This window comes from Delphinapterus leucas, chromosome 5 (genome assembly GCF_059928025.1).
Source record: "Delphinapterus leucas isolate spDelLeu-1000000601 "Yukka" chromosome 5, BTC_Dleu_Yukka2, whole genome shotgun sequence".
Taxonomy (NCBI): Eukaryota; Metazoa; Chordata; class Mammalia; order Artiodactyla; family Monodontidae; genus Delphinapterus; species Delphinapterus leucas.
Window position 1 is genome coordinate 64,195,272 of NC_143133.1, and position 18,532 is coordinate 64,213,803.

General features: G+C 40.0%; 2 protein-coding genes across 9 annotated transcripts in view; one reads left to right on the forward strand and one right to left on the reverse strand.

Moving 5' to 3' along the window:
- The window catches only part of UBE2K (ubiquitin conjugating enzyme E2 K), a 108,800-nt gene extending 91,566 nt beyond the window's left edge, over positions 1 to 17,234 (forward strand). For all 6 annotated transcript variants that reach the window (XR_016393261.1, XM_089911806.1, XM_022565662.2 and 3 more), the window contains one exon: positions 1 to 17,234. This exon is cut by the window's left edge. The gene's annotated coding sequence lies outside the window, so the exon portion shown is untranslated.
- PDS5A (PDS5 cohesin associated factor A) overlaps positions 16,929 to 18,532 on the reverse strand; it is a 126,870-nt gene continuing 125,266 nt past the window's right edge. For 2 of the 3 annotated variants that reach the window (XM_089911801.1, XM_089911800.1), the window contains one exon: positions 16,929 to 18,113. In XM_089911801.1, coding sequence (XP_089767927.1) covers positions 17,977 to 18,113 — 137 coding nt within the window. In that variant the 3' untranslated portion in view covers positions 16,929 to 17,976. The remainder of the gene's footprint in view (positions 18,114 to 18,532) is intronic. The other variant, XM_089911802.1, reaches the window with a different exon arrangement.

Below are 18,532 nucleotides of genomic sequence, written 5' to 3' on the forward strand. Positions count from 1 at the left end.
AGCTGATTGTGTTAGTTGGGTACCTCGTCTAACTTTGTTGGACTTAGGAACAAATTGGACTTATCAACGTGCTCTTGGAACAGAACTCATTCATATGTAGCAGACTTACTATATGTCTCCATCTTAAAGAGAAAAAGGAAGCCTTTATAGGCTCTTACCCCATCCAGTCTAGGAATTGAACTCATGCGTGCAACTCACCTGCGTGCTTTTAACCGTTATGTGGGACATTTCAAACTTAGGTTTAAAAACAGAATCCTGGGAATTCCCTGGTTGCCAGTGGTTAGGACTCCACACTTCCACTGCAGGGGCCTGGGTTCTATCCCTGGTCAGGGAACTTAAGGTCCCGCAAGCTGTGTGGTGTGGCCAAAAAAAAGAGAAAAAAACAATCCTCTTCCCTCTCCATTACAACCCAGATCTGCTGCTTCCTTCATCTTTCCTTAGGTGGTTGAATGGTACATCATTTATCCAGTTGCTCAAGCAAAAACCTCCCAAATCATCCTTCATTCCTTTCTCTGCCTAATGGCCCATGTTCATTAGCAACTCTTATTAGCTCAACCTTTAAATATATTCTGGCTCTGATTTCCACTTGCTGCTGTCTGCTACTTTCCTAACCAAGCCACTATCACATTTGCTTTGACTATTAAACTTGTAGGTGTCCCTACTTCCACTCTTGAACTCCTACAGTCCATCTACTACACAGCAGCCAGATTGTTATTTTAAAGTAGTACTTACCTGCTCAGAATGGCTTAATTTAGAATAAAATCCATGTTCCTTACCATGTTCATAATATGACTCTATGTGACGTTACCACTTCCTCTGCTCCTGACTGCTCCTCCAACCTTATCCCTTTCTTTCCCTTGAGCATTCTATACTAGATGTACTAGCCTCTTGGTACTTGTCAAACACAGCAGGCTTCTTGCAACCTCAGGTCTTTTGTATAGCCTGTTCTCTCTGCTTGGAATGCTTTTTCCCCAGATACTCACATGTCTTGCTTAATCATTTCATTTATGTTGCTGTTCTAATGTCAGGCCTTCTCTGACCATCCGAACTAAAACAGCTTTTACTTCCATTCATGTCTCCTCCTGCCTGCTTAATTTTTCTTTATGGTACTTTATAGCACTTACTATTAACCCACTTTTCAATTTTGTTCAACATGAGGATTGGGATTATCTTACTACTTTATCTCCAGTTAGCAGAACATTGCCTGGGACATAGAAGAATATAGTAGGCCAGTCATCAGTAAGCACTTGTTGAATGAATGAATGAATAGAAATGTAATACAGCAGCGGTCCCCAACCTTTTTGGCACCAGGGACTGGTTTCATTGAAGACAGTTTTTCCACGGGGGGTTGGGGGGTGGTTTCAGGATGATTCAAGCACATTGCATTTATCGTGTGCTGTATTTCTATTATTATTACATTGTAACATGCTTGTTAATGGCATTAACATGCTCATATATACAACTCCCCATAATGCAGAATCAGTGGGAGCCCTGAGCTTGTTTTCCTGCAACTAGATGGTCCCATCTGGGGGTGATGGGAGACAGTGACACCCGATGTGTTTTGCTTATGTCCAGTCTACTCCGTAAGATACAGCTTAATTGTCACTTGCCACTCGCTGATAGGTTTTTTTTCTTTTTTTTTTTTTTTGTGGTACGCGGGCCTCTCACTGTTGTGGCCTCTCCCGTTGCGGAGCACAGACTCCGGACGCGCAGGCTCAGCGGCCATGGCTCACGGGCCCAGCCGCTCCGCGGCATGTGGGATCTTCCTCGACCGGGGCACGAACCCACGTCCCCTGCATCGGCAGGCGAACTCTCAACCACTGTGCCACTAGGGAAGCCCTAAACTTTTTTTTTTTAACATTCAAAGATTCAGAAATTTTACTTATACACACCATCTTAAGAAGTTGCTTGTAGATAGGCTGTAGCAAATTGGAGTATATCAAAAATAAAGATACTTGGGGTCAAAGAAACAGTGGAGCTAATCCAGAAGAGTAATACAGGAAAGACCCATGATGACAGCACAAAAAGAAACCCTTTATTAGAGCAGGACAGAGGGCTTTGAGAGGACTTTTTGACTCTTAGAAAAAAAGACTTGATAAAATATTAGATATAGAGACAGATTGCCTTATTGCATAACCTCATGTATTCTTTCTATGTGAGTGGAGCCCCTGATATTGCACAGTTCATGTCCCACATGGATGAAGCAACTAGAAATGCACAAGAGGAAGACAAGTGTAAACTCGAGTACAAAACCCACAGTAATAGGAATAGCTAATATTTTTTGGCTATATACTAAGTACCAGTAATTGTTCTATGTACTTTTACATGTATTAACTCTAATCTGATTTTATTTTATTTATTTATTTTTTTAAAGAGGTATTTTTTAAAAAAATTTTATTTTATTTATTTATTTTGGGCTGCACTGGGTCTTTGTTGCTGCGCGTGGGCTTTCTCTAGTTGCTGCGAGCAGGGGGGCTACTCTTCATTGTGGTGGCTTCTCTCGTTGTGGAGCACGGGCTCTGTGTGCGCGGCTTCAGTAGTTGTGGCTCTCGGGCTCTAGAGCACAGGCTCTGTAGTTGCAGCGCACGGGCTTAGTTGCTCTGTGGCATGTGGGATCTTCCCAGACAAGGGATTGAACCCGTGTTCCCTGCTTTGGCAGGCTGATTCTTAACCACTGTGCCACCAGGTAAGTCCCTAATCTGACTTTAAAACAACTTTGTAGATCCTGTGCTCATTTTACACATGAGGAAATGGCAGAAAGATAAAATAACTTCCTCACAGTTAACACTGCTAAGAACTGCCTTATTCAGGGTTTGAACTCCAGTATGGGCTGCTATATAGCAATTAAACTACACAACTTGGTACTTTATGAGCAATATTTGCAAGGCAGTAAACACTGATAATCAATTTAACCAAATATAGTGATAAATCTGAATTGCAAGATGAGGGGGATGGCTCTTAGAATGTCAGATTTTCATCTCAGAGCAGATTGTAGATATATCCAGAATTTATAAACTAAGAAATAGTATTCAAAGTACATTATTTTAAAATATGATGGCAAATATCCAAAGAAATGGCCGAGAAAGCTTATCTCTAAAGAGTAAGACCAGAGACTGAAAAAGGCTGGGCAAAAGACTGTTATTTTCACTATAAGCCTTTTGTTTCTTTAACTACCATTTATTTATTCTTTTCATAAAAATATGTTTATATTAAAAGAACTTCCATTCCCACCCTATAGTAATGTTTCTCTAAGTACACATTGTACTTTCTGCCTCTGTGCATTTAAAATTACTGTTTCTTCTTTTGGATACGATTCTCTTCCTTTTCTATAAATTGAAATCTTATCCATCAAGTCCACCCCAAATGCCACCTCACATCTCCCATAGGACTCCGTAAGCGTTCTAGTACTTATGTACATCCTACCTTACATCCTTGTTAGTTGTTGACCCAATTGATTGTAAACTCTTTTTTTTTTTTTTTTTTTTTGGCCAAGCTGCACGGCTTGTGGAATCTTATTTCCCTGATCAGGGATTGAACCCAGGGCCACAGCAGTGAAAGCGCTGAGTCCTAACCACAGGACTGCAAGGGAACTCCCTGTAAACTCCTTTTTTTTTTTTTATTGTAAACTCCTTAAACACGATATTGTTACTCTCATGACATAAAATAGGCACTCAGTGAATGTCAAATGAATTGACTTATGTGTGTACTGAAGAAATAAATATCAAGAGGAGCAGAGGAAACGGAACTAAGGAGGCACCATCAGCAACATTAAAGGCATCAGAAAGATGGAGCAGATTTGAGCTGGTCATTTCATACGGACAGTATTTTCGACATTTTGTTGTTTTCTTGCCATCTCTGAGCAGTTTTGATCATATGATAGGATTAACAGCTAGTCTAGAAGTTACAGTGGTGAGCTAAAACTTCAGAAGTTTGGCTGTTTAAAATAATTACCAAGTAGAGTCTGGTGAAGGTTTGCTTTTCTTCGAAGATATGATAAACTTGTGCGCAGATACTTCTTTGTGACAAAAGGAGAAATGCCAGTAGGGAGAGAGAAATTGAAAATGTTGGGGAGATGGAAAATACTATCTTTTTTGTGGGAAGAGTGGTCTACAGAACATGTGTGGATTCTATAATCAAGAAATACATTGGGGGGCTTCCCTGGTAGCGCAGTGGTTGAGAGTCCGCTTGCCGATGCAGGGGACACGGGTTCGTGCCCCGGTCTGGAAAGATCCCACATGCTGCGGAGCGGCTGGGCCCATGAGCCGTGGCCGCTGAGCCTGCGTGTCTGGAGCCTGTGCTCCGCAACGGGAGAAGCCACAACAGTGAGAGGCCTGCGTACTGCAAAAAAAAAAAAAAAAAAAGAAATACATTGGATATAAAATGCTGTAAAATGTTTTATTACTGTTTTGAAGGAATTATTGTCTGGAGTGTAGATTGCTGTAAATATACCCTGTAGGAAGTAGGGAGAGTCATAGAGATCTTTTAGGCAATCCCTCTCATTTTTACTGGTGAGAAACTCAAGTTGAGATGTGACTTGCCTAAGGTTCATATATACATTATTAATAAATCATGTAGCTGGAATTAAGACTACCTCCAAATCCATGTTCTTTATACCTTCCAACCCAGTCTGAAATATCCTGTCTCCCTGCTGATTAAGTCCCTTTTTAACTAAATGTCACTTTTCTGAAACTTTCCCTCTTACATCTCTCTGAACTCCCTCTCATTCAGACACAGTAAATTTTTTCAGAACGCTTATACTTCTTTGTGTAAACTTTTATTATAGCACACATCACACTGTATTAGCACAGTTTTTTTTCATCTCAGTCTTTTCCTCCTTAATCGTTTGAGTCATGTCTTTTTTACCTGTAACCCTAGCACAGAGACTGGCAGAGTACTGGTGTTCAATAATGTCTTCCGATAGGAATTCTTATTATTATGAACCATTTTGATCTGTGAAAATGGTACCAAAGGTGCTGTTTATAAGCCATGCCAAAAATATTCAGGGAGTTTGTGTTTGTGGGCAAAATTTTGGAAATAAAAGACATCTAAATAGCCAAACAGAAATGTAAGATGTCTCAACTCAAAAGCCCCACAGGACTTGGGTAATTCTAGGCCTTAGTGATCAGATTCTAGGCCTCTATGAAAGTCAGGTGAAGCGCTATTCTAAGAAATGATTTGGAAAAAAAGGGAAAGTGAATTGAGTGTATAACAGTTCTGTTTATAAGGGCCCTATACCATATATTTCTTTTAAAGGTCTGTTTCTACTCTACCTCTTTCCCATGCTTCCTTTCATTTATACCTTGACAAGGATCAAAAAAGATTTGAGGCAAGTTTTAAAAGCAAGTAGAATAAATTAATGGTAAAATAATTGTATTAGGGTCAAGGAGAGGAGAATAGAGAGTCAAGAGCAAAGACATCCCAAAGTGCTTATTCCTCTCAGTGGGCCCAAACCAAAATACCATCGGTGCTGTGTCTGGTTCCGCAGTTTGGATCTCTGGGCAACATCATTTCTCTTCTTACTCTGATCCTGTCTAGATATTACGTAACCTGTGGACTAAATTGAAAAGTTAACTGCAAAACATCTTGTATATAAAATAGTGTAGAAGAAAAAAGTGGAAAATAGATTAAAATATATAAATATATAATATTTAAAATTTTATATAAATTTCTAAAATATGTAAATATGTTATATAAATCATATAGCAAGAGACTATATAGTTCATTGCTGCAATCTTTAGATCTGCAGCTGGTCATGAGGCAGTAGTTGACAGATATTACCATTATGATTTTCCTATATCTATTCCAAATTCACTTTGCATTTCGCTAGCACTTTGACAGATTGAGTTTTTTTCATTAGATATTATTCTCCCTGGATTCCTCCCATACCCGCCCCCTGCCACAATTGTGGAACAGTAACTCATTTACCTATTCAATAATATAGATCAGTCATTCCAGTCACTATAACATTTCTCTGTCAGTGATGTACCCAGCCTATTCAACACCTGTAGTGCATCATTTTTTTTTTTTGCGGTACATGGGCCTCTCATTGTTGTGGCCTCTCCCGTTGTGGAGCACAGGCTCCGGACGCGCAGGCTCAGTGGCCACGGCTCACGGGCCCAGCCGCTCCGCGGCATGTGGGATCCTCCCAGACCAGGGCACGAACCCGCGTCCCCTGCATCAGCAGGTGGACTCTCAACCACTGCGCCACCAGGGAAGCTCCAGTGCATCATTTTTTAACACCCTTTATTCTACAAAATTATTTCCAGTAATCATTGAAATAATAATAAAACAGTGAAAATTTTCTTTTATTGAATTTCATATATGTATAATCATTTAAAATTTTAGAGTAAAAAGAGGAAAAGTAATAGATTCATAGTTTTAATTTACATTAATATATTTTTTGAGAAAAAGGAAGGACCTACATATTAGCCTGATGTACAATGAATATTGCAATCTTTATTTTTTGAATCTTCTCCAAATTTATTAATATTGTCAAAATTGATCTTTCTGTGTTAATGTTCAAAAAAGATTATACCCAGATATGTCATTTATCCTTACTCATAGATGAGTGAAGAACACTTTTTGTTTTAAATTTGAAAAGTATTGAATGAAGCAACTTGTAACAAATTATAGGAAAAGTCTTAAACATAAGGATAGTGTGTCAGAAATTCATAAAGTCCCATATCACAGAATATTCCAGAAATGGCAATACTGTCAGTGTTTTTGCTTTTCAGGGTTGATTGTAGTGACTTCAATAGAAAAAAAATTCAAACAAAAACTCCAAGTTGTCATGTAGAATGGCAAATTGCAATATTTGAAGTTCAGTTTCTTTATTTGATTATTTTAAATCTAGGGGCTTCAGGCTTCTGCCTTCTGCCTAGAATGTAGAAAACTGTGAAGAGGGTAGTTCCCACCCTAACAAGAACAGGCAGATAATCCACAAAGTCATAACTTTTCTTCAACCCATCAGAGAACTGAAGTAACCCAATGGCCTGAAATCTAAAGAAAGGTGCCTGAGACACAAGGGGAGTGTTATGCCTACGTGTAGGCGCTTCTACACGGTCCTCCATCGGCACTCACAAGGAACACTTGGTACTGGTGGAGACCAGAGATAAGACTTTCTTGGTAGTTCAGGCCTGGGGGAGGTGAGCAGTTGCTGCTATGGAAAAGAAACCAAGCCCTGCCTGAACTCATCTCTGCCAGGTAAAAAAAAAAGCAGTATCTGCTTGAGAAGGAGAGCAACCTTTCACCACAGAGTACAGGTGAAGATCAAATGAGGCTGGAAAAAGAAAAAGAAAAAAATCCCTGTCCCGTGGGGAAGAGGAAGAAAACTACCTTGGAGCCAGGCCATTAGAGCCTCCTACTGCTGAGAGGGGGTCAGGATCATTGAGGAAACCCCACCCCTTAAATGTTTTCCTGCCTGCTGACCCAGTTTCTGGTGAGGCCTCTTCCTGGATTGTAGATCGCCACCTTCTTGCTCTGTCCTCACGTGGCCTTTCCTCAGTTAGTGCAGGTGGAGAGAGAGTGTACAAGTTTTCTGGTTTCTCATCTTATAAGGACACTAGCATTGCCAGAAGCAATGCCAAAAATAATGTCATAGAACTGGTCCTGTGAAGATACAGCCTCCACTGCCAATGCCTGAGGCACCCCAGCCAGCCTATAGCACTGATACCACCAATTCTGGACGTTGGATACTGCTGCCCCCCATTTCTAGGGTGGAGTGGTCCCCATCCTGTAGTGCCACAGTCCACATCTCAAAAGCAGGTTATAGGTGTTTGGTTGATAGCATCCAGGTCATATGTCTGAGCCCTTGGTGCAAGGGAGGCTAGGAAAGTAAGTGTTGGTGTTTTCAGCTTCTACGGAGGGAAATGGGCTCTGCCTCGTGGGGTGTCAGTTGTGGGGTGGGGGTTCCCCAAACCCAAAAAGGGCATTCAGTATGCTGACTGTCTGAAAAATGATGATGAGGTTTTACTTGTAAATGTGGCCTCTTTGGGGCTGAACGGTATGGAAATGTGAGGAAGTGGAAACTTTCTCCCTGGTTCAAGAAAGATTGATTAACAGAAGTGGAGTGGTTGGCCCAGAACCTGGAAAACAGATGCAGCAAACAAGAACGAAGTATCGATCGCTGCCTGAGGATGTTCTGGCCGTAGCTGGGGCTGCCAGTCTGCTTGAATGGTGACAACAGCTGTGAGCATGTGAGCATTCCTATGGCCAGGCATTCTGTGAGGTTTTCTCCGTATATTACCCTCATGACTATGAAGCAGTTATTATTTGACAGGTGAGAAACCTGAGTTGTGAAAGGGCCTATGAGATTTCCAAGATCTCAGTGCCAGGTACATCAGAGCAGAGGTAGGTTCTGCAGGCAGTTGCAGCTAATAGAGGCTGATCGTGAAGATGACCCAGCCAACTCTTCCTGTAGAGTCTACACTTCCCAGACCTCATTCAACACAGCTTCCCACAGAGACTTCCCAAGCAGAGAGAAGGAAATAATCAGTCATTGTGAACATGCTGGCCTCTGGTTTACACACAGTCTTTTGTGTAAATAAAAGACTATGTTTAATAGTCTTTGGTTAATAAGGCCAGTCCCATGGAAAAAACTGTTTCCAGACCCTCCTAACTGAGAGCAGGAGTAACCCCAGCAAGTAACCCTCTGAGAAATGGAGCTCACTGATGGGAAGGTGGTGTGCCTGTAAACTCAATTATTGTTAATAATGGTGCTTTTGACATAATGTGGGTTTAACAATGTGATACTTAAGTAGATGCTGCTTTGTTTTGTATAGTTAAACATTTTTTTGAGAAGATGTCTCATTTATCTTAAACTTTAAGGTACAACTTACATATAAAATACACCCCCCCTTAAAATGTATAATTCAATAATTTTCAATAAATTTACTGAGCTGTGTAACCATCACTATGATACAGCTTTAGAACATTTTCATTACTCCACTAAGGTCCCATGAGCCAATTTACAGTTAATTGTTGCTCTCAACCCTAGCCCCAGGCAGTCACTAATCTACTTTCTGTCTCTACAGATTTGCCTTCTCTGGATAGTTCATATAAAAGGAAGCATACAATGTATGCTTCTTTGTGTCTGGCCTCTTTCACTTAGCAGAATGTTTCTGAGCTTCATCTGTGTTGTAGCATGATCAGTATATCCTTCCTTTTTATTGCTAAGTAGTATTCTATTATTTATAAATTTGATATATGTGGATAGATCACATTTTGTTCATGCATCCACCAATTGAATGATTCTTGTTCAATTTTACCTTGATTTCCTTAGGACACTGTCTGCTGAATGCGTACGTGGAGGCAACAGAAAACAATAGGTGCTATCATCCCAGCTGCTCCCCACCATCTTGTATTCATTATCCTTCTCTTTCTACTTTTGTATTTCACTCACCATCAGATTCCAGAGAGGTTGTGGGCCTCTCAGAAACCTGGTGGAAAAGTTTAAGCAGGAAGCAGAGTTGTGCAGTCAGACTATCTGGGTTTAAATTTCCACGTTCTTGCTGAGTCTTGGGCTTATTGTTTTAAACACATCTCTGAGCTTCAATGGCATGTGTAATGGAGATGAACATAGTAGTTATGAGATTATTGTATTAAATGTGCCAGTGTATGTAAAGATCCAAGCTTTTGATAAGTTAGTAATTTATTAAGTATTAGCTTTGGGTGTGGGATGGGGGACTAGAGCTTAGACAAAACAAACAGCCTCTTCTGTGTCTCACTTTCTTTATAGCTAAAACAGAGCCAGGACAGACTAGGCAATGAAGGACCAGCACACTCTGACCTGACGGTTACGGGGAAAGGTACTAAGCGGCCAATTTCCAAGGAGACTGACTGAATCTTGCCCCATGAAAGGAAGGTGCTCTGTGGAGTAAGGAAAATAAAAAGCATCTCAGTGGTGCTGAACTTTATGAAGTCCAAGGAAGCAACTTTTAATTTGAATTCCTAAGTAGGAAAATATTCTGGTCTTCTCCACCTAATCATCCTGTTCCAACGTGAACCAAGGCCTGTGTGCCAGGCTCGCACCCTACAGTGTGAGGCCCCTTCCCCACCTGGGCTTCTCTGAGGCACTTGCCCTTCTGAGTATCTGGGAGAGCTGGTAAGGCCTCCCACACGTGCTGGACTTTGCAATTATTTTAAGGCAGATTTCCATCATCACTTGGTTCCTGCCACTTGATTGACACTGTGAGGTACTCAACCCAAGCCTTCAAGGGTTCCGGCCTGAATTTACAGAGCAAAAGTTTCTTTGCATCTGATAGATTTGTGCTCTCATGATTCAGCTGTTCTAAGGGGAAGAAAATCTATTGTTGCAATGCCACCAGCCCTTTCTGGGTTTCTCTGCTCAACTATTACTGTTAAAAAATATTAATTATAAGCAGGGATATTAAAATGAAAGTGAACACAGCCAGAAAGCTTTCTAATCTGCTCCTTCGCACTTTTGCAACTCTGTTCTCCCCAAAGCCAAATGGCAGTGAAGGCCGTGGGTTTGCACAATGGCTTTCTTCTTTTTTGAAATTTTATTGAAGTATAGTTGATTTACAATGTTCTGTTAATTTTAGCTGTACAGCAAAGTGATTCAGTTATACATACATACATATATTCTTTTTCGTTTTCTTTTCCATTATGGTTTATCACAGGATGTTGAATACATTTCCCTGTTATATAGTAGGACCTTTGTTTATCCGTTCTATATATAATAGTTTGCATCTGCTAATCCCAGACTCCCAATCCCTCCCTTGCCCTCCCCTTGGCAACCACAAGTCTCTATATTTGTGGGTCTGTTTCTGTTTCACACATATGTCATTTGTGTCGTATTTTAGATTCCACATATAAGTTATATCATACAGTATTTGTCTTTTTTTTTGAGGTACGTGGGCCTCTCATTGTTGTGGCCTCTCCCGTTGCGGACGCGCAGGCTCAGTGGCCATGGCTCACGGGCCCAGCCGCTCCGCGGCATGTTCGATCTTCCTGGACCGGGGCACGAGCCTCTGTCCCCGGCATTGGCAGGCGGACTCTCAACCACTGCGCCACCAGGGAAGCCCTGTCTTTCTCTTTATGACTTACTTTGAATAGTATGATAATCTCTAGGTCCATCCATGTTGCTGCGAATGGCATTATTTCGTTCTTTTTTATGGCTGAGTAATATTCTGTTGTGTGTGTATGTGTCTGTGTCTGTGTCTGTGTACCACATCTTCTTTATCCATCCGTCGATGGACATTTAGGTTGTTTCCATGTCTTGGCTATTGTAAATAGTGCTGCTATGAACATAGGGGTGCATGTATCTTTTTGAATTAGAGTTTTTCCTGATACATGCCCAGGAGGGGGATTGTTGGATCATATGGTAACTCTATTTTTAGTTTCTTAAGGAACCACCACACTGTTTTCCATAGTGGCTGCACTAATTTACATTCCCACCAACAGTGTAGAAGGGTTCCCTTTTCTCCACACACTTTCCAGCATTTATTATTTGTAGACTTTTTAATGATGGCCATTCTGACTGGTGTGAGGTGATACCTCATTGTAGTTTTGATTTGCATTTCTCTAATAATTAGTGACGTTGAGCATCTTTTCATGTGCCTGTTGGCCATTTGTATGTCTTCTTTGGAAAAATGTCTAGGTCTTCTGCCATTTTTTGATTGGGTTGTTTTTTTGTTATTGAGCTGTTTGTATGTTTTGGGAATTAAGCCCTTGTCGGTCGCATCATTTGCAAATATTTTCTCCGAGTCCATAGGTTGTCTTTTCATTTTGTTCATGGTTTCCTTTGCTGTGCAAAAGGTTATACGTTTGATTAGGTCCCATTTATTTATTTCTGCTTTTATTTCTATTGCCTTGGGAGATTGACTTAAGAAACCATTGGTATGATTTATGTCAGAGAATGTTTTGCCTATGTTCTCTTGTAGGAGTTTTATGGTGTCATGTCTTATATTTAAATCTTTAAGCCATTTTGAGTTTATTTTTGTGTATGGTGTGAGGGTGTGTTATAACTTCATTGATTTGCATGCAGCTGTCCAACCTTCCCAATACCACTTGCTGAACAGACTGTCTTTCCTCCATTGTATATTCTTGCCTCCTTTGTCGAAGATTAATTGACCACAGGTGTGTGGATTTATTTCTGGGCTCTCTGTTCTGTTCCATTGATCCATATGTCTGTTTTTGTTTTTTTTTTTTGCGGTACGCGGGCCTCTTACTGTTGTGGCCTCCCCCATTGCGGAGCACAGGCTCCGGACGTGCAGGCTCAGTGGCCATGGCTCACGGGCCCAGCCGCTCCGCGGCACGTGGGTTCCTCCCAGACCGGTGCACGAACCCACGTCCCCTGCATCGGCAGGCGGACTCTCAACCACTGCACCACCAGGGAAGCCCAGTACCACTGTTTTGATTACTGTAGCTTTGTAGTATTGTCTAAAGTCTGGGAGGATTATGCCTCCTGCTTTGTTGTTTTCCCTCAGGATTGCTTTGGCAATTATGGGTCTTTTATGGTTCTATATAAAATTTAGGGTTATTTTTTCCAGTTCTATGAAAAATATCACGGGTAATTTGATAGGAATCCCATTAAATCTGTAGATTGCTTTGGGTGGTATGGCCATTTTAACAACATTAATTCTTCCACTCCAGGAGCATGGGATATCTTTCCACTTCTTTGAATCATCTTCAGTTTCCTTTATTAGTGTTTTCTAGTTTTCAGCATATAAGTCTTTCACCTCCTTGGTGAGGTTTATCCTGAAGCTTTTTTTTTTTTTTGACATGATTTTAATAGGGATTGTTTGTTTACATTTCCTTTCTGATATTTCATTGTTAGTGTAAAGAAATGCAACCCATTTCTGTATGTTAATCTTATATCCTGTTAATTCGTTGATCAGTTCTAGTAGTTTGTGTGTGGAGTCTTTAGGGTTTTCTATATATAGTATGTCATCTGCATAGAATGACAATTTTACCTCTTCCCTACCAATCTGAATACCTTTTTATGTGGGCCTCTCACTGTTGTGGCCTCCCCCGTTGCGGAGCACAGGCTCCGGACACGCAGGCCCAGCGCCCATGGCTCATGGGCCCAGCCGCTCCGCGGCATGTGGGATCTTCCCAGACTGGGGCACGAACCCATGTCCCCTGCATCGGTAGGCAGACTCTCAACCAGTGCGCCACCAGGGAAGCCCTGAATACCTTTTCTTTCTTTTTCTTGTCTTGGTTGCTGTGTGGCTTTCTTCTTTTTTCTACTTAATTGTGGAATATTTGTAATGTCATCCTTCCATAGGAACTGTAAAATTTAGGTAGCTGTGACCTTCAAAACACAACGCCAAAATTATCAGTAAGAGAGAAATCATGCATCGGTTGAAGATCGGGCCTTTGGACAACAAACACTTCATTGCCATTTATGTTACCATTGTGATGAAAAGGTGGAATTAGGAGACTGCAAATGATGTAATAGACTTCTAGAAAGAGGCAGGCCCTGCTGCACATAATTATAAGCTTCCCTGGGCAGGCCGAGCTTCCAAATGGGCAATGAATGCAGAGACCCTGGACTCCTGGGCTGATTCTATGTACAGCATTTAAAGAGCCTGCTCGTAAAATGGTCACAAGTAAGGTAGTTTTTAAGGGTACCAGCCTTCTGCCTTTCAGCTCTTAACCTGTGGTGGGTGGCAGAGGGGCAGGTTACTCTTTTGTCTCTGCAGCTGACCTTTCTCTTGGAGGATACAGTCCGCCACATGCCAGGTGAAACCGGATGGCAAAACTGTCAAGACCTTCCTGGGAGGGAAAGGGTTTCAGGCGTTTTTTTGGGGTTGGGTGGCCACCAGTGTGATCTCTCAAAAAGGCTCAGAGTAAAACTAAAATGGGTGCTTTTAGGGGTTGCTGCCTGGGTCCCCATCAAAATTTGATTCTTGGAGAAGCTCACTAAATCCCTACAGTTTGTCCAAAGAAGCCACAGGAATTATCAACACACCAGAATTTGTGCGAGATGGGGGTGCACTCAGGATGGTGGACAACCAAGGTTTGAGGGCTGGGACCAGGTATTCCAGTCTGTGAATAGAGCAATGTTTTGTACAAGGGAAGTGCTCAAGTGGTGTTCGTGCTGCTGAAAGAGCCATCTTCTAATCTGTCTCCAGCCCACCCTTATGGTCACCTCCTCCCAGGGGGCCCTCAGTCTGGAGAACTGACTCCTGTATCAGGTCCAGCTAATCCGGACGCGGGTGGCTTGCTCAGCCCACTTTAGGGACCTACGTGCTCAAAACAGTTCTCAAAATTAACACTTCTCTAGAAAAGGTAAGGAATTTCTGCTTCTACAGCATCTATGAGGTCCAGGCAATGGACACCTGAACAGCCATATATGCCCATGTTGTGCCATTTGCTTTATATTGCTAGTCATAAGGCACCCATCTTAGTGTTTTAATGCCAGCCCCTGCCAATGAGCCCAGTCTATACAGAATGGTTACCTCCCACCCTTACACTTTCTTACTGGCTTCCACAGATCTGGACCATGAACTACAGCACTCTTTCTGTGTATAACTGACCTCCAGTTGATTGTTTTTCAAGCTTCTCCCGAAGAACGCATACAGTGCTGTTTCTTAAAGATGCGTGGTCTTTGCTAGAGAAAGGAGTAACTAGAGAAGGAAGGGGAGGAAAGTGCCTTAAGTTGTAATCAGCATTGATTAAAAAACGTTATTTGAGAAATACCCCAAAATTTGAAGTCCTGATCACCAACCAGCCTGGCCCATGTTCCTTAGAAATGGTACTTTGTATGTTGCTGTTGGACTTTGAAATAGGCACAAGATAAAATAAGTGAAGGTTATTACTCTTAAATGGGAATGAAAAGCTGGAGCTCTAGTTTACAGGCTGAGTGTTTATGTACACTCATTTCCATTGATTTCCACTGTTGCTGGCTTGTAGCAAACCTTAAACTTCTTGTAGGCAAAGCCGCCATTATTTAGGCACACTGCAAAGCTCGTCAGACTGTTGGAGACTTGTTGGTCACCAGTGGTTTCTATTGACAGTTACTCATGTGAATAAAAGTATCCCAAGTGTGGAAAGATAATCCCATTCAGGGTAAAATACATAACCAGTCATGATAGCTTCTCTTCTCATTCTTATTCAGATACATATATGTAATCTGTTTGCTCTCTGTGAACTAGTTTTTGAACTAAATGTGCATGTACAGAATTTGTGATAGATGTATCAATAGATAGTATGAATGGAAGGCCACTTTTAAGTTCTTAAACAATTTCTAAAATTTCCCAAATGTCCATAAGAATTTATCATCTATTATTATGTTCTCCCTCAGTCACTGTAAGCCAGATCAGAGTATGTAGTCAGGAAGTTCGAAGGTGGCATTTGATCCCTTATGTGCAAACTCCAGAATCTAAACAAAATATGCAAAGACATTTTATCAGCTTGTGACATACCAAGGGGGTTCATGAATATTCAGGGTTCCACACTACTATATAATGCTGCATTTCTTGGTTTTATTTGAAACAATGCATATTTTTAGCATTTTATGGTAGGATTTTACACTTGTCATTTACACAAATTACAAGGTTCTCTTCAAGTCTTTAAAAATTTTTTAAAAAAATTCAGCCCATGTGCAGCACAAGAATATGCAAAACTACTTTACATTATACACACTTTTTATCAAAGGAGATACAAAATTCTGGCTTGTAGTTTTAGACAAATACAAGAAGCTTCAAACTAGACACAAAGGGTTAACATTAATTCTCAAATGTAAGTCTGCACTTTGTGTTGTATTTCTCTGAGATGTGAATACCAAATTCCTAAGGGATTTTTACTTTTTCCTTTTTCAAAGGAAAAATGACAAGTTTCCCTTATTCAAGTCCCTCCCCATCAGCTCAGTCTATCATCCTACTCTCCCATCCCTTAGTGCCAGATACTTGCTTATATTAAAAAATCAGGGGTGGGCCATTTACATATGTCTGTGGACCAGATCCTTTTAGCTAACTCCTCTCTTGCAAAAATCTAAGCAGCCATAACTGACGGGAATGGTCTGCTACATTATGTTAAATATGACTTCACACTAGGTAATCTAGACAGATATGATGCTGGGTAATTAGTTAAAAGGAGACAGATGAGAGACAGAAGGCCCTACCAGTGTGCTTTTTATTGGTGGCAAATTGGTGGCCTTTAAGAATCAAGCTGTCTGATTCTAAGAGAGCTTCAAAATCTAAACAGAACATGCCCACTGATTGCTTGAGGGACCTCTCTGATGCTTATGCATAGGTACTCTTTCAGCATGTCGGAGGCAATATTTTATACTTCTAAAGAGTTATGAAGAGGCAATAAGGAAGAGTAGAGCTCTTTCTGCCCTTTCAAAGATATTATTTTCTATCACTGGTATCCACTGTTCCCTAGCCATCATCCAATACTTAAATGTGTATGTATATGCATATTTAAAAGAATTACCCATCTTTCACTCAGTCAGTATACAGCCAACTCTTGATTACCTATGAGAACATAAGTGACATTTACTACCAGAAAATTTCACATTTAACATAATCATCCTTTTTTTTTTTTTTGACACAGCTCACGTTCACTGTTTTACATCTCACGTAGACTACAGCCTGTCAAGACCAAGTTATCACACAAACGTTTATGCCCTTGAACCCATGATAGGTGTGTGCAAGGACACTGAGCACATTCAGATAGGGCTTGGGGGAAGGGCATAAAGTGGAGAATGGGGGCAGGTGATAACTCTGGGCGTGAGAAAGGACCAATCTCAAGTTCCTCCTGAATTAGCTCTTATGGTATGCCTTCGTTATTTTATGATTGATTACTGCAAAATCTAAAACCTGAGGCAGTCACTATTTTATATAGATAATGGAGAGTTGACTGTAATCATGTTCTTTGTTTCTTTATGACTTTAGCCCTTTTACATAAAAAATTTCACAAGAAAACATAATATAAAAAGATTAAAAAAGACTACCATATGACATCTAGAAGCATTTATTTTATGCAAAAAACTTAAATATGAATGTGCACACAAAAAGTGCACACATTACCTATGCTGAACAATGCCAAGAAACAATATATTGATGCAACAGTTGTTTTCTAAAATAAACATAAAAACTGAGCCCGGACTGGCAGACAAAAAGCAAAGCACTTATTTCCCAATAGCACAATGCTGAAAACTGATAGCAATCCTAAACTCCTCCCACTTTCCTTACAAAGCTGCCAGAGTCCAACTATTTAAAAAAATTGACTTTTTTTTTTTACATCAATAATAAAAATCTGGTGACAGACATTATAAAACCAAATGCTGGACAGTCATTACTCCTTTAAAATTCCAAATATTCCAACACAATCACAGGAGTAAAAACCACTTTAAAGTGATATGCTTTATGAAACAAAAAACAATATGTACATTTATTGCAAATTATATTAAACTAAAATGGAGGGGAAATCAAAATATGAAGTGATATGAAATCAATAATAATTTTAATTATTTTCTCACTCTGATAAAAATCAGAAAGCAACATTTATAAAATTGCCACCACATCACTTTTCATAGCAGGGAACTGAAATCTGTACATCTCATTTTGCAGAAAAGTAGGCAGGCAGAAAGAATTATACATAAAAGTTTCCAAAAGGAAAAACAAAGAAATACTTAATCTGATCTCTTTTCTTCTAAAAAATTAATTCAGTAGACTTCTATTTTTTTCTTGTGTAACATGGGAAATTCCTGGCTCTAAAATTGATGAATTCTCACTGTCAGTGTAAGGACATCCTATTAATTTCTTTAAAATAAAGACTGCAGCATGGAAATTAATGGTGTATTATGCTGTTAAACTCCAGATATGCAGGAACTGGAACCAAGTGTTAAGCAATTTGCTTAATTATTGACTTTTCATAAGAAAAGTCTGGGGGGAGGGTAGAACAGAGTTGCTTTTAGCCTCTCTCTCAAGAGTTTCTGCTGTACATTTCCATCAAAGGACTTGTGGTCAAGTGAAAAAAGGAAGTAATAGCTTTTTTCAGTTTTCAAGGCAGAAAGTGTGTTTTGAAGTTAACTTCATTTTTCTGTTCAGGGTCATTCTGAATCCAAGTTTTTGCAGAAGCTAGAGCCTGCTTCTGTTTGGCCTTCATTTTCTCCCTTTGCAAATGAATTTTCTTTTTACCTTGGGGATAGGAGTAGAAGAAAGCAATGTTAGAAAAGATATAAACAGAAAAACAAACCATACACAGATTATTTAATTTCTATAGTTATTATCTAAAATCTGAAAATATTTTTTCATTGTTCATGTGACACTTTAGTTGATTTAGGAATCTTTCCCTAAATTACATAAAAACACAATACCAATGAAGAAGTTTTTATTTTCAACCATTAAGCATTGCTACCCAGTGTCCAATCTGTTTATTACTACAATAAAACACTAAAAGCTATTTGAAGTAATTGTGATTTTTAATGAATACTTTCAAAATTATGTAGTAGAAAAATTAGTAGACAACTGGCAAATGAATTTAAAAGCAGCAAAATAAGTTCTGTTCTTTAGTGTACTAAAAAAAAGGAGGAAAATTTAGCTTGATTCTGTTAAGA